Source organism: Periplaneta americana, chromosome 9 (genome assembly GCF_040183065.1).
Source record: "Periplaneta americana isolate PAMFEO1 chromosome 9, P.americana_PAMFEO1_priV1, whole genome shotgun sequence".
Classification (NCBI taxonomy): domain Eukaryota; kingdom Metazoa; phylum Arthropoda; class Insecta; order Blattodea; family Blattidae; genus Periplaneta; species Periplaneta americana.
Genome location: NC_091125.1, coordinates 60,143,886 through 60,159,377, shown reverse-complemented (window position 1 = coordinate 60,159,377; position 15,492 = coordinate 60,143,886). Strand labels below are relative to the sequence as shown.

Sequence of the window (15,492 nt, the reverse complement as noted above, 5' to 3'; positions counted from 1 at the left end):
CGGTCGGGGCAAGTTACCTGGTTGAGGTTTTTTCCGGGGTTTTCCCTCAACCCAATATGAGCAAATGCTGGGTAACTTTCAGTGCTGGACCCCGGACTCATTTCCCCGGAATTTTCACCTTCATCTCATTCAGACGCTAAATAACCGAAGATGTTGATAAAGCGTCGTAATAAATAGGATATCTGTTTCCCGCCGTTATGATGACAAATCTAATGTATGGATATATTATTTAAACTGTATCTACGTGTTTCACCCGTGGATCTAGAGAACTATTGAAACACTGATTCTGTAAGTTATAGATTTTCTTTTGTACTACGAGTTTTCAATAGAGTATAAAATGAACAGAACATACATTATCTTTTTAAAGTTTGGAGAATTCTCCACTGTATTTTACTCATTTGTACTTTAAATCTCGTTACAAAATACAGTAATAATTTGACATATTCTTTTTTGTTATTCCTCACATACATTAGGTTGAAAGTCATTTTACAAATTGATATTCTTGTCATTCAATAAATTGTCCCAGATTTAGGATGTCAGGTGTTTTACGGCTCATTAAGAATATCTACAAATTCATATCCATCCTCTTGCATCAAATAGAAATAATAAATTCTTCAATGAACGTTTGTATTCCTCAGTCAAGTGAATAACTTCCTTTTCTTCAACCAAACCGTCAACATCACGAAAGTTGCTCCTGTCCACCATAACGACGCTACGCACCACGATGCTACAGAGCACTGCGAAGAAACCCCTCTTCTCTAACTCTTCATTAATCATACTCATGGTTGGCTGAAGTTGTGGATGCTTCAACAGTGTGAGGATCTCGCAGAGTGTGTTATAATACTCCTGTATCAACAGCTCAGAATGTTCAAGTGCTTCAGCTGAGGCACTTGTATACATAAAATAGTGCAAATCCACAGCCGGCGATGTCCAGTAAGTTAACTGGAAGTCAACAAATCTGAAAAAAAAAAGAGCAGTTAATAATGAAATTATTCAACATTTATGGACCTACACTATTCTTCATCCTAATGCAATATATATTGTAATTATACTCATAAATGGTGACTACAAAACATATTAAAGACCATCATGTTGACAAAGACCACATACACATTCTCTATGTGGAATTCTAAACTGTGACCGTTGATACCATGTAGCTTTCAATTAGCAAGGCTTAGTTACTGCGTGCACTAGCAAAATTAAAAGTCTAACAACTATATCGATGTACTCTTTAGGCTTTTGTTGATAAGAATTTGGATGATATTGTGATGGAAGTAGTTTTGAGCTGAAATTCGTCCGAAATAATATTGTCATTTCAGTGTAATTGTTTATACGTGCCATGGAATTCCTAAACAACTACAAACATAAATACACATATTAACCATTAAAGAAATATCTACATTCTGGTTGAAAATACTTCTACATCACGAACACGAGCTGAAAGAAAAACTTTGACACACTGTCATCCCAACATTACACATTTTTAATTCAAATTTATTTAATTATTACATTAGATTGCAGGTACATTAGGCATTGCAGTCCGAAAGAGCAGAAGCTCCTACTCGGGCGTAATCCAGTAAACCTAGTGTATTTAATGTGCTCAAATTAATTAGCCTACTAGAATAATGCATCATCTAATAATTGTACAGAAATAACACTTAAGGAGACGGGGTAGTGATTAGGGGAAAAAATCCGATTTTTTGTGTTGTGAAAAAAAGGACAAAACTTGCTCTTTAAAACAATATATATATATAGGGCAAATTAGGGTCTGTTGGACAGTCGGGCATGTTGGACACTTTGTACTTTAACATGTTACCTCGCCACTTGTGGGCACCACATTCTGCTAGAAGGCAGTGACGCAAGTAGCCACGAGTAGGGCTACTTCCGTCATTGACTTCTAGCAGAATGTGGTGCCCACAAGTGGCGAGGTAAATGTTAAAGTACAAAGTGTCCACCATGCTCGACTGTCCAACAGACCCTAATTTACCTATATATACTGTGAGTGGTATCTCTGCAGATCAGCCCTTTAATAATGGTCTGTTGTAATTTGGCGGCCCATGTAATTCATACTTTTTTTAATGCGGTTTTCCGTATGTTATTTTCCAAACTTAAATGCATTTTTCTCTGAAACAACTGAGTCTATTTGTATGATATTTTTACAGTGCTTTTTGCAGCCTATCGACTACAAAGTACGTAGACCTACGGGTTTAAGCATATCATACATATAACATTCGGGAAAAATACATACGTATTGAAAAAATTGCAAAAATCTATAGTCGACGTTGAATATTTTTCTGTTTCATTAAGGGAGAAATATTTGACTAAAATTTATTTTAGAATTTACAATATGCATCACTTCATAACTTAAAAAATACTGGTTATATGAGTGAAGACGGTAGCAAATAATGTGCACCTGAAGATCGAGGTATATTAAAGCAAAGTGGGAAAACACGTTACCAGTTAGGGCCTTGTTTCTTGCACTTGGATAAGAAACTAATAAGTTGTCTTTTATACCACTGAATTCAGAATGATTTATTGTATTACACTGTGAATATTAAAAGCGTAGAAATAACGAACAAAACTTTAGTACTGAAATTCCTTAATCGCACAGACATCACTACCCACTCCCCAATTAATTACTTAAAATAATCCATCATATAATATTTGCATACGAATATCACCTGGTATTATAGAGAAATGCGTGGTTATTAGTTATTTTACTCGAGCGAAAATACATACATACATACATACATACATACATACATACATACATACATACATACATACATACATACATACATACAGGGTGGAAGCGATATAACCCTTGCGCATTGAAAGGAGGAATAGATTACATGAAAATAAACTAAAAATATGTTATAAGTTTTGAGATTGTGTTCATTTCATTCATTTAGTGTTCTGTTCAAGGGTAGATCTTTCACTGCAAACCCAGATGTCTCCAATCTCTCCTATTTTCTGCCTTACTCTTTGTTTCCTCATATCTTAATGTCGTCTATCATCTGATATCTTCTTCTACCCCGAACTCTTATCCCGTTCACCATTCCTTCCAGCAGGCCTACATCCTTCAGTAGGCAGTTTCTTCTCAGCCAGTGACCCAACAACAATTCAAGTCACAGAGAGTGTGTGCAGTTAAACGTTGGGTTTCTGGCGCCTTGTCAGCCCACTTCAGTTATGTGCATATAAAGGGAAAAATTGGGACGGTGTCGGGTGTAGTTCCTGGATAGCTCAGTCGGTAGAGCATTCGTGCGCTAAGCGAAAGATCCAGGGGTCGATACCCCGCCCCGGAAGAATTTTTCCCTTGAAATTATTCACTGACTTTAGTTGTTACAATATTTTAATTGACACTCTCAAGGAACGAGTTTACTATTTACAATAATTTGACACGTATGTTTGCTATTTTAAACTAACACTTGAGTTTGTATTAACTCCTTACTGTATGGGACAGTTTCACACACACTGGTTTAATATTAGAATAACTTAAGTAGTTCTCTCTTTCACAAATGATGTCGCATATGGTCAAATCCAGTTATTGACAGTGTGCCATATCTGTCCCAGTATGCAGCTTGAAATATTATATGCTTATATTATAAGTTATATGAATATAAAACCGGTATTTGCCATATCTGTCCCAGTATGCGGAAAGGGGTTAAATCTGTGGTGTTTGGGTAAAGGGAGATAAGTCATAAAAATGAGTCCGGAGATACATTAATATTAAACTTGGAACCCTTATTACAAATAATTTTCTACACAAATAAAACACATCAACTGCTAGTATTCTTTTAATTTTTGCACACCCACTTGTATAATTTAACTTGTGTGTTCATCTGGGGAACAAAATTTCACCTGGAAAAAAAAATGACTTATACCCCTTTACCCCAACACCACAGAAATATCCTACCGGAAACCTTCCTGCATACACGCGTATAACGGTACGCTAGTTGCGATACGCTAACAAGCAAACATTCCGATGGGGGCAGATAAAAAAGTTAATTTTTTTTGGGAAAAACGTAATACGGCGAACGCTAAGCTCCGCCCACGACCTCTTTCCACTTTTCCCCTACAAGCTCACCACACACTCTAGCGGGAAAGAGTGGAAACAGGGGTTTAGGGTGGGGTGACATCTAGTTTAGGAAAGTGGAACAAAAAGATGCGACATCTATAAACCAAAAGAGGAACTTCGTCCTGTCTTTTCTCTCTCTCTCTTTTTTTTTCTTATGACTTCGCAGAGGGTAAGGTTTGATCCAAGTAAGTTCGTAACTAAACGCACGCTTTTTGGTCACGCTCTAGACCTCTCGGCTACCGAGGCGAGTTGGGGATAGAAGGGAAAATGAATGTATTTATGTTGAAGGGAACTGCCATAACGTATTGCAGAAGAATGGCGCTGGGGACAATGACCGAGGGTAGAAGTGGAGGGCTTGTGAATGTAACTTGATAGGGGTTGATTGCGGGGGTGGCATAAGTGTTAACGCTCGCTGGTAGAGCTCCATTGTGTCCGTGTCCAGCTTCGTGTACAGACGGAACCACGTGTTGTGATGAGCCGTACCGAAGACGTGTACTTCTTCCTCAAATTGTGCAGGGAGAATTTGAAGGCGGATACGATAAGGTACTGTAAGGAGCATGGACTACTTGCTAGTCATTACGAGTGTCCAACCTGTGGGAAAAATAAGAAATTAGCGCCGAACTGATGGTGTGCATTGATTGGACAGTAGGGCAGTACGAAGTTAACAGGTGAGTGTTGTTCAATGAAAAAACCACATTACATTGTTTGTGTTATGTTAGTACATGTGGTGGGCTGAGGAGCATGGACTTCTTGCTAGTCATTACGAGTGTATTGTATTGTGTTGTGTTATTACATGTGGTGGACTGTTGTCTAATGCCTATTACATTGTGGTAGGCAGTGATCCATCGATTGTACTTATTACATTGTGGTAGGTGTCTAATGCGTCCCTGTTCGTACGTATTACATTGTGGTAGGCAGTGATCCATCGAAGCGGGACAGATAGTAGAGAGAGACAGTAGAGAGAGAGAGCATGCGAGCGAGGTGCCGAGCGGCGCGGATGGGGATAATTTCCCCTACTGTCGTTCGCCGTATTACGTTTATGCCATTTTTTTTTTCTTCCACTATGTTAATAATATCGAAAGAAGTGCTTATACAAATTTTGGTCACTCCACCACAATTACGAGTCCGTCCAGAAAGTGATTTTTCCCTACAGCAGTTTACAGAAAAAAATCATAATTGCATGGAAAGATTTATTGAAACAGATACAGCAATTGTTGAGCTATTTGTCAACACATCCTCCACTGTAATTGAGACATTTGTCATACCATGGTATAAATTTTTGTATCCTTGTATCATAGAAGTCAGCCGCGTGGGATCAGAACCAGCATTTAACAGTAGTCTGAACCTCTCTGTCGACCCTATGATATGACAAATGTCTCAGTTCCGGTGGGGTGTATGTTGAAAAATAGCTCAACAATTGCTGTGGCTGTTTCAAAAAAATTCTCCAATCCAATTATGTTTGCTTTCTGTTAACGACCCCTGGCGAACTTATTTCCTACGGTGCTAGTAATTGCGGTCGAGTGGCCAAAATTTGTATAAGCATTTCTTTTGTCATTATTAATATGGTAAAAAAATGACTTTTTTAATTTGCCCCCATCAGAATGTTTGCTTGTAAGTTGAATGGCAATACAAACTTCACTTAAGACCGGCGGATCACGTAATATTGGGACAGGACGACCTGGACTACTAATTATCCACTACCCGTATCGAAAGAAGTCAAGAACAGCTGATCAGTGTTGCCACGTCTAGCTTTGTTAGACAACAAATTTGCAATAATTTTAAATTTATTTACACGAAAGCCGTCCGTTCTATTGAAATAAGACAAATGATAAATATTCTTTATTAGATTCTCTATTGGTATTGACAGAAATCAAAATCCTATGCACAGTAATTATCTACAACGACAACGTTAAAGTTTTTGAGAAAAAAAAAACATTTTGTGTAGAAAATTATAAACTTCCCACTAATATGGTATTAGACTTTTTTTTTTTGTTGTTGGTACTCAATATGAACAATGCGCTCTGCAAACCTGCAGGGTTATTTCACTTCCACCCTGTATACACACACAGACACAAACATACACAGATATATACATACTTATTACCAGGGGCGATTTCTCCGGGCATGCTATGCTTGCTGCGCAAGCCCAATATTTTCGTAGAATGTGTATTTCTCAAAATGGGATTACGTACATTAAAATTTATTTTGATTTTTGTAATAATGTCTAGGCATAATACCATCCGCAGGTTGCACACCGCAAGATCGCAACGCTTGCTCTTTTCTCAGAGCTACAGGAAAGACGTAGAAACAGCGAGAATCTGATGCGCGCGCAAGTGCCTTCCTCCTAATCCATCCCAGTCGCACATGCTTCTGTTATATGCTGTATGAGGCTCTGGTCCGAGAGCTACACCGACTATTTAACGTTACACAGATGGCAACAGTGTTGCCAATTCAGCGGTTTTTCCGCTAGATCTAGCGTTTTTCGACGTTAGTTTAGCGGGTAAAATTGATGAAACTTGTATTGCTGATCTAGGGATTTAGCGGGTATTTTTAGCACTCACAGCGGCAAAATAATATAATTTTACATTGACAATATAGCAATTTAGCGGTTTCTGCAAGGCTTCTCAACGGATGTTTAAGAATCGAGTTGGCAACACTGATTGGCAGTAGTTTTTACCAGTGAATGTGCTGTGATTTGCGATTGTAATGTAATTTTATGAGCGGAATGCATATGTTAGCTGCTGCATGTATTATTAGTTCTTAAACGTTAATTTGAAGTGTTGCAATGAGTTCGGAAATGTGTGTTATTGAAACTTTATTACCAAATCCATTTTCCTGGAGGACTATTCAATCGAAGACCGACATTATAAAGAACGGCAGACCATGTCCAGGGCTCCCAGATTTAAAAAGACAGCATAAGGAGAAAAATAGAGAATATGCGCGCTCGTTCAGTGCATCTCAATGCAACAATACGCATTGGTTGGCAGGGTCGAAAAAACTGAATAAACTGTTTTGTTGGCCGTGTTTGTTATTTTCTAAAGATAACGGTGTATGGTGTAAAAGTGGATTTGACAATTAAAAACTTTAACATTGTCTATTACAAGACACGAAAAGTTAGCAAACCAGATGAATTATATCCTCCCATCTTCCCCCATCAGTAAAAGAGCAAGCCTAACTTTCGTGACCCAGCATTCGCCCCTGCTTATTACTTGTTTCACAATGAACAACTAACCTGAAATCCTCAATTTCTGCAGTGTCCCCTGAGTAGCGAAACATCAAGTTGTTAAGCCATAGATCTCCATGACATAGAACATTGAATTCCCCATTTCGGGTGTATCCCAGACGCCATTTTTCCATCGTTGTGTCACGGAGGTTGTATAGCCTTTTAGCTAACGTGTCTTTATATTCTGGCCATGTGTCCACTTCTTTTGCAACTCTGCTAATATTTCCTTCAAACAATTCCTTCAGTCCATTATCCTTATCTATAGAAAATACGTTATCCATTAATGGTTCAAAAATTGTGGGATCTTTTTGGTACTGAACTAGAGAGGCTGCATGATAACGTGCAATCGTTCTCATGACGAGGAGGCAGTGCTTCACGTCCAAACCAGATGTTCTGTTGTCTGCAAGTCGGAAGCCTTTAACTTTCAGATCTTCCAATACTATTGACGAAGCGGTTTCATGCGAATCAGAATATAAATATTTTGCAGAAAATGGTTGATTGTTTAACGAAGGAACTTCATCCAATAATTTGTACATTGCCGGGAACATGATGGAGAAAGCAGCCGTTTCCTGGTCGAATAAATTTCTCACTGACATCATCTGAAACAGTAACAAAATTAATTCATTTCACAGAAACATACCACAAATGCTTTCTCTGGTTAAATTTTAATTTTTCTCTCTGTTATAGACGCGAATTCCAATTGCAGTTTTTTTTGTAGTATTTTGTAAGTACACATTACCTATTATGTATGGGTCTTTGCTTATTGCAATACAGCTTAATGTATTGTAATTTGGGGTGATAAAATAAATGGTAATAAAATTATAGTAACTTGGTCATTTGTATCGTGGTGTCGAGTTGCATGCAGTCGTGAAATATGTATTATACGAGATTCTCTTCAAAGCAAGTGATCACACTGTCCTTGTGTCTGTGCATTTCTCTCATCCTGTGTCTCTCTACGTGTGTTCTTGTTCCTGTGTCTGTCTTTTTCAATTCCCTATTATCCCTTTATCCTTGTCTCTCTCTTTTCCGCCGCCTCTGTCTCCTTTTTATTTATCTATCTCTCTCTGTCCCTGTGTCTTTATTTCTCTTTTTTTGTCTTCCTTTTTTCATTATCTCTCTGTCCTGTGTCTGCCTCTCTTTTTCTGTGTCTGTCAAACTCTGTCCCTTTCTCTGCGTCTCTCTATATGTCCTCGTGACGTTGTCTTTCTTTTCTATGTCTATCTCTCTTTGTTCTGTGTGTGCCTTTCTTTTTCTGCGTCTAACTCTATTCCTTTCTCTGTGTCTGTGTTTGTCTTGTGTCCTTGGCTTTCTTTTTGTGTGTCTAAATCTATCCTATGTTTCTCTCTCTCTCTCTGTCCTGTGGCTTTCTCTTTCTCTGTCTAACTCCCTTTTTTCTGTGTCTGTCCCTCTGTTGTGTGTTTGTGTCTTTCTTTTTCTGTGTCTATCTAACTTTGTCCCTTTCTTTGTGTCTGTCTAACTCTGCCCTTTTCTCTGTGACTGTTTCTGTGTATGTTCTTCTCTTATTCTGTGTCTAAATATGTCTCTTTCCCTGTTTCTTTGTGTGCGTATGTATATACACACACACACACACACACACACACACACGCGAGGGTCATTTCATAAATCATGCACAGGTTGGTAGAACTGTGATGTGGATGAAAATTACGTCAGTTGCAGTTGAAGACTTAAGGAAGAGAAACGCTGCATACTCTGCCTTAGTTAAAGAGAGCTAGAAATAGAGCCTAGACGTGTCTCGGGTACTGTGACGATTGACAATCAAAAATGGAATCTTTACGTGATAGAAACGCCACAAAATCCACACTGCTTTGATTGGAGGTTGTGATGATTTATAGTGGATCACAGTACAGTTTCTCGTTGGGCTTCTAGTTTTCGGTCTGGTCGTATCAGCATAGACCAGGCACGCCGAAAACAACAAATGGACACACTGTAGTATGAAACTTGTGGCGTATGCTCTTGAAGAAGATCGCTTAACGACGTGTGAGAAACTTTCAGAAGCTATGGGGATTCCAACAACTTCAGCATGTAGTTTTTTAACAAATGATTTGAAGAAGAGACAAACTTCTACGCCAATGGTCCTTCACAGTTTGAATTCTGAACAGAAGCAAAAACGCCTGAACATTGCTGCAAACTTGTGGAAACAAAGATTCGATGTTGAAGGTCGAACTTCGTTTTTATTTGTATTTATTTATTTTTTTTCGAATTATTGTTATTCATGAAATGTGGATTAAACACTTAGAGCCGTACTTGAAATCACAGTAAAATTAATTTTTTTGCCACGTAAAGATACGATCTTAATGTACGATCTTTGACCTTCAATCGTCACAATACCTGAGATACATGTAGGTTCCATTTCTAGCTCTCGTTACTCACTACACACAGAGTATGCTGTGAACGAAACACTGACATAATTTTCGTTGGTGTTGCATTTTCGACTTCACAGCTCAACCAACCTGTGCATTATTTACGAAATGACCCTCGTGTGTGTGTCTATATATTAGTGCTGTTGATCGATCAAATTATTTAATCCATTAACTATTTAAATTTAATCGATTAATCGATACAATTATTGTTAAATTTAACTTGTGTTCGGTGATAATCATAAGTATTACATGTTGTATATCTGTATATATTGTATCGTTGTATTACAAAATAACTATTTTAATTACTTACTAACATATTTATTATGAGGCTTATAATTTATTGTGCCAATTTCTCCGGAATTTTTTAGACAAACATAAATAACAAAACATATGAAGACTCGCTTAGTTAATACTGCTTCATCCATGATTTTATACATGTGAGTGCATTCACAGGCTCCGAATTAAGTGCAGCTGTACGTTTAATAACAATGTTTCCTGCATCACTAAACACGAAAAAACTTTTTTTCTGTCAAACACTTCTCCACGATCGTCTAATTTAAATCCAAACGTTTCACCGAATTTACCTCTTAAATTCTCATATGGCATAATGGAGTTTACACTGTTCACAAATCACAGAAAACTGATTCTTTTTTTTTATCAAACTAAACACACAACCTTCATATACAAACTCAGTACAGAAACTGCAACTGCAAAACTACAGCGGTCGAAACAGAAGTCTGGCGCCTATTGTAATCGAATTAGGGTACCAGATTTTAGAAAGAGAAGGAGGTAGTTATGCTCTTACTTTCACACAGTGTAGACATGGCTATTTTATAAAGGATGAGGGGGGGATCAGTCTCAGAAAAGTATGTATTTCATATGCTAAGAAAATGAGCTGACAACAGGTGGAAGTTTTCTTGGAAAGCCATAAAACTTAATAAGGATTTCGCATTGTGTTTCAACTTTCAATAGAGGTAGGCTAGGTCACTATCCTCATATCTCAACCTATTTCTGAAGTGTTTGTGCAAAGATTTTCCCTACGCTACCTGATTTAGCTACAGTTAGAAAATAAGAGTAATATTGTGCTTTTAAGTAAGCAATTTGCGAGAGAAAAATATTGTCTGAATTTTTAGTATGAGTTTGTATAACAAAATAATAATAATTAATATCAACTGCAACCGATTAATTTTAATCGACTCAGTTATTCGATTAAATATATTTGATCGATTAATCTTACAATAGACACCATGAAGTATTGACAGAAAAAATACAATAATCAATTTGTAAGTACAGTAGAATACACGTAAAAGATCAATCTGCCGGCAAAGTATATTGCATGGAGAAAGTAACCTTTGAACTTAAAGCGGAAAACAATTTCAATTCAGTTATCCTCGTATAGTAAATGAAAATACCTTAGCAATTATTCCTTGGGACTCCTGCTTTGAAACTTTAACGATGACAGATATTTCTTCTATCTTAGTCCCATGCCTAAATTTGACAACGACTCTGTACATGTTACTTCCATAATGATCTCCAGCTGCTGTCGCTGCCTTCACCTCGGTAGAAATTACTGTAATGTTGTCTCCTTCTGCAGATCTCAGAGCGTTCTCAAAGAAAGAATTACTCATCCATTCCGGCTTACAGGTCTCGTAGTTGCTTGTCATGATGTCTTAGTATGATTTTACCTGGAATAAATTATGTGTGATATATTAAATCGCTTAATTCTAAACTGAAATTCTGTTACCACTAATTGTAATTAAGGGAGAAGATTTTATTAAATTTTTATCCTGAAATATAACTGAAATAGGCTACATATTGATTAATACAATAAACAACCTGTAGCCTACCTTCGATTTTAGATAGCAATACTGCAAGAGGAGATATTGGGTGCAGGTTGTACTGAAACAAATGATCGCAGAATAATTATGCTAATGTAAATGCAGAATAATAATTTTGATAATATTATCCTATACCCACCTTTTTATACGTTTTTGTTCCTGTTACTGAAACAGAGCTATTAAAAATTACTAAATCTTTAAAAAATAATTCTTCTTCTGAAATATAACTTTGAATTTGTCTATATTTAAAGTGTTTTGTTCTTGCGAATTTTTTGTGTTTTGAATTTACTTGAGAAAGTTGGGAATTTTTATATATTTTTAAGTTATTTCAAATTTTAACGTTTTCCGCTAATTTTTTCACAGTTTTTTTCATTTCTTGGGGAAAAAATCGGGGGATTTTTGGAATGTAGTTTTCTCGAAATGACAGAACTAGTACTTATAGATATTTACCATAAATTCTGTAGTTCCCATAACATTTCTTACGAGTGTGGCGACTATATCAAATTAATTCATTATAACCACCATATAGAGCACAAAAACTTTCGCAACGTCAACATTGATGTCACGGTCATCCATTTCACACAAAGCAAAAGTTAGAAGTGCATAAGAAATTAAGAAAAATACTCAACCACAACAAAATTCAAAATCACAGACATCATCACAGAATGTATTAATATTTAAATCAACTTTAGAACAAGCGATTTCCAATGTACGAGTATACTCAACTTTATACTTACGCATAAGTTAAATCAATGAAATATTCTATTCAATAGAAAACATACAACAACCAAACTTTGTATTTTTCGTAGTAGCTGCCCTCTTTCCACAAACAACACAAATAATTCCGTAGCGATAGTTGCGTTTCTCAGATCGCTTTCAAATTTTTATCTTACACTTAACACAATTCATTCCATAAAATACAAAATCTTTCAGGTATTACGATGCAATAATTCCTTAGAGCATTCAAAAAGTAAAACAACTTTGTACACTCGTCAAATTTTGAGCTAAAGAGAACCAAGTAATCAGCCGATCACATGCTTATGAACCAACGAACTTTCAAACGTCAAAATCGTTCAAACATCAAATGTCAAAATAACTACAATATACCGCACGACTCCACTACCGATTATCGGTAACAGTACTTCGTCTTTTAACGTAAAACGTAATAACTTACGTCACCAATGACGTTAATTCCCATCGTATCTTTAAAATTACTTTTCAAGGTTGTAAACAAAAGTACCGGTATTCAGTATTTACCAAGTGATTAGAGAAATCATACTCACATTTCATTGATCTTGGATATTTCATCTGTATTTTTATCGGTGTGACACAATCACCGTTAAAAGTCATAGATATTTATATGTCAGGATGTCACAGTCTAGTATTATCACAGATATTTGTAAGTAATCGTTTAGAAATATCCACATGTAATATTATTGAAGCGCTTGGCCGGCCTCTTGAATCGTTACCCGAACATGTTGCATGTAGCAGGCACTGGCCGAAGGAGAAACCTTATGTATGTATTAGAGAGAAGGAAAAATACCTCATGAGTGCTTGCTTTGTGTTCTAGTGAAAAACCTTACTCGTGTAGTTCGAGTTTTCCAGTTGATAGTATATACGCGAACATTGGAATCGAATTTGTGTAATCTCTAGCAAAGATTGACGATGCCTTGACGCATGAGTGCTTGTGAATAACATCGTTGCGCCGAAAATGAAGTGAACAACGTAACAGAGTTGTTAAGTAAAGATAAATGCACAGATAAGAGTCCAGTCTTCTTGTACTTCGGCCTGAATAATTTATTCATCTTGGACTGTTCTGAGTAGATGAATATCATCCAGAGTGGTAAACCTCAATCGAGATGTCATGTTTTACCACCGAATTAGGCCTAAAGTAAACTTCATTCACTTCCACTTTATCCGCCTAGAGATAGCGGGTGCGCTATTGAAATAACGTGAGATGAATGACTCTGATTGGCTCTTTTATCAATGAGGTCAAAATATCTCTTAGCCGTTTAGCGTCCGACGAGGATGCGAAAACTCTCTATTTTGAAACATGCGCACTCAGCAAACCCAAATCTTCCATTCAATACTATATAGACCTACGAGTGTTTAAGGAGAGGATTTTTCACGGACGCTGGAAGAATTCAACGGTTAAAGTTTTTCCCATGCGAGATTGTGACAAGAAACAAATCCACAGCAAACCAGGGTGACCACCTCCGTATGTGAAGAATGAGGGATAGGAGTGTCAAAAATGTGACACATTTCAGAATATTTAGGGACATAGGAGTGGGAGAAACGGAGAAGTGATAATTCGCGTCAATAAATGTTTCCGGCACAAATTTTTCGGTATAAATCCAAATGGTAAATTTTATAATCTAGATGGCAGCACGGGCAACATATCAGCGATTATCGAAACCATCAAAAACCTGATTTAAGAAATAGACATACGATGATTAACGAAAAAAAAAATTAGATTAATTTAAAAAGTTTCAAAATGCGAGTTTCTCCCGAAAAATTCGGGACGTATATTCCCCCTACAGCAAGCACATTATGTTTCATCAGTCTTATTAAGGAATATTCCGGAAAAATTAATTATCGACAGAATTATATTTCATCACTACAGCGACAACAATGTGAGCAACAAACAATTCCACTCCATGCCAAATAAATCTATTGCAATCATCATCTTGCCACCTCTACTACAATCACCATCTTATCAGTTCTACTGCAGTCACTATCTAACCACAGTTACTACCATCACCATATTACTACCACTACTGAAATCATCTTGTCGCCGCTACTGTCATCACCGTCTTGTTACAGCTACTATCATCATCTTGTCACTGCTATTATCGTCATCTTGTAACTGCTACTACCATTTTATTACCACTACTGCAATCACTTTCTCTACTACTGTCATCACCATCTTGTTAAAGCTACTATCATCTTGTCACTGCTATCATTGCCATCTTGTAACTGTTACCAGCATCTACATCTTACTACCACTACTGAAATCACCTTCTTCTCGCCGTTACTGTCATCATCTTGTTACAGATACTATCATCATCTGTCACTGCTATTATCGCCATCTTGTAATCGCTACTACCGTCACCATCTTCGTCGCCACTGCTACTAAAGTCACCACCTTGTTACCGTTACTGCTATCGCTCTTAGTCGCCAATGCTACTACTATCACCAGCATATCGCCGTCATTACCACAGTATTAAAATTCAGAACTGTTGGTGTGTATACTGATGTTACAATAAAGTCTTACTAACCTTCGAATCGGAAGAACTTTTCACTTTTTGCTGCTAAAATAATGCAATCGTTGTTACGATGTTACCAGTATTGCTGTTCACTCACTTCTACAGGAACTGTTATATTGGGCCCTTATCTTTCGTATACTGCTCACTGATACGTATGCGCGAATTATCAAATTCGTGAAGTGAGATGCTCTCAGAGATTATCCGTTGTAGTGTGTTCGTGTCGGGAGTTTAATCACAGTGAAGCGTGACGTCAGTACAGCAGCGATGAAAGGAAATCCTGTTACAATTGATTATGTAAGCGCCTCAGATCGAAGATCCAACTCGTCTTGAAGAATTTCATTAATTTTTACGAATGGAAGTCTTGTGTTATATTGCGCAATACATTTTCTGAATACAGATAGTGAAAGAGCGCTTGTTTTAGTTACCGTATCTGAAATAGATAATTACTCGGGAAATTACAAGTATAGTGTATGTACTCACCTTCCTTCTGTCAGTACATTACTCCTTCTTTGTATATTTTTACCACTGTGTACTCGCGCCCATTTTTGTTATTGTGTGTCAATGTGTCAGTCCACCGCTTAATGTCTTTAACCAGTGTTTTCCTAATTTGAAGAGGACTGTGCACTCCCTCTTTTTAAAATAACTGAGCCATGGACTCCCTATTACTGAATATTTTTTACTTGCAGAAAATATGAGGTGGACATTA

The 15,492-nt window shown here is 37.0% G+C and overlaps 1 protein-coding gene across 6 annotated transcripts; it reads right to left on the bottom strand.

Moving 5' to 3' along the window:
* Positions 1 to 353: 353 nt before the first annotated feature.
* On the bottom strand, positions 354 to 15,029 carry LOC138705989 (uncharacterized). Of its 6 annotated transcripts, none has more exons than XM_069834846.1 (5): positions 14,799 to 15,029; positions 11,530 to 11,581; positions 11,095 to 11,367; positions 7,311 to 7,900; positions 354 to 958 (listed from the first exon to the last, which is right to left on the bottom strand). In XM_069834846.1, the coding sequence occupies exons 3-5, from the start codon at positions 11,344 to 11,346 to the stop codon at positions 574 to 576; spliced, it is 1,227 nt and encodes a 408-aa protein (XP_069690947.1). In that variant the 5' UTR covers positions 11,347 to 11,367; positions 11,530 to 11,581; positions 14,799 to 15,029; the 3' UTR covers positions 354 to 573. The 6 variants fall into 6 exon arrangements, with proteins under 6 accessions (XP_069690947.1, XP_069690948.1, XP_069690949.1 ...); XM_069834847.1 differs by lacking the exon at positions 14,799 to 15,029 and adding an exon at positions 12,804 to 13,211; XM_069834848.1 differs by lacking the exon at positions 14,799 to 15,029 and adding an exon at positions 12,258 to 12,654.
* Positions 15,030 to 15,492: the final 463 nt, after the last annotated feature.

What these genes read in the sequence shown, in the direction of transcription:
- LOC138705989 (XM_069834846.1), bottom strand. Translation starts at nt 11,346, where the DNA reads ATGACAAGCAACTACGAGACCTGTAAGCCGGAATGGATGAGTAATTCT. An exon ending in CCCAAGGAATAATTGCTAAG is followed by an intron (nt 7,901 to 11,094) that starts GTATTTTCATTT and finishes TTACTGTTTCAG; the next exon opens with ATGATGTCAGTGAGAAATTT. An exon ending in GCAGAAATTGAGGATTTCAG is followed by an intron (nt 959 to 7,310) that starts GTTAGTTGTTCA and finishes TTTTTTTTTCAG; the next exon opens with ATTTGTTGACTTCCAGTTAA.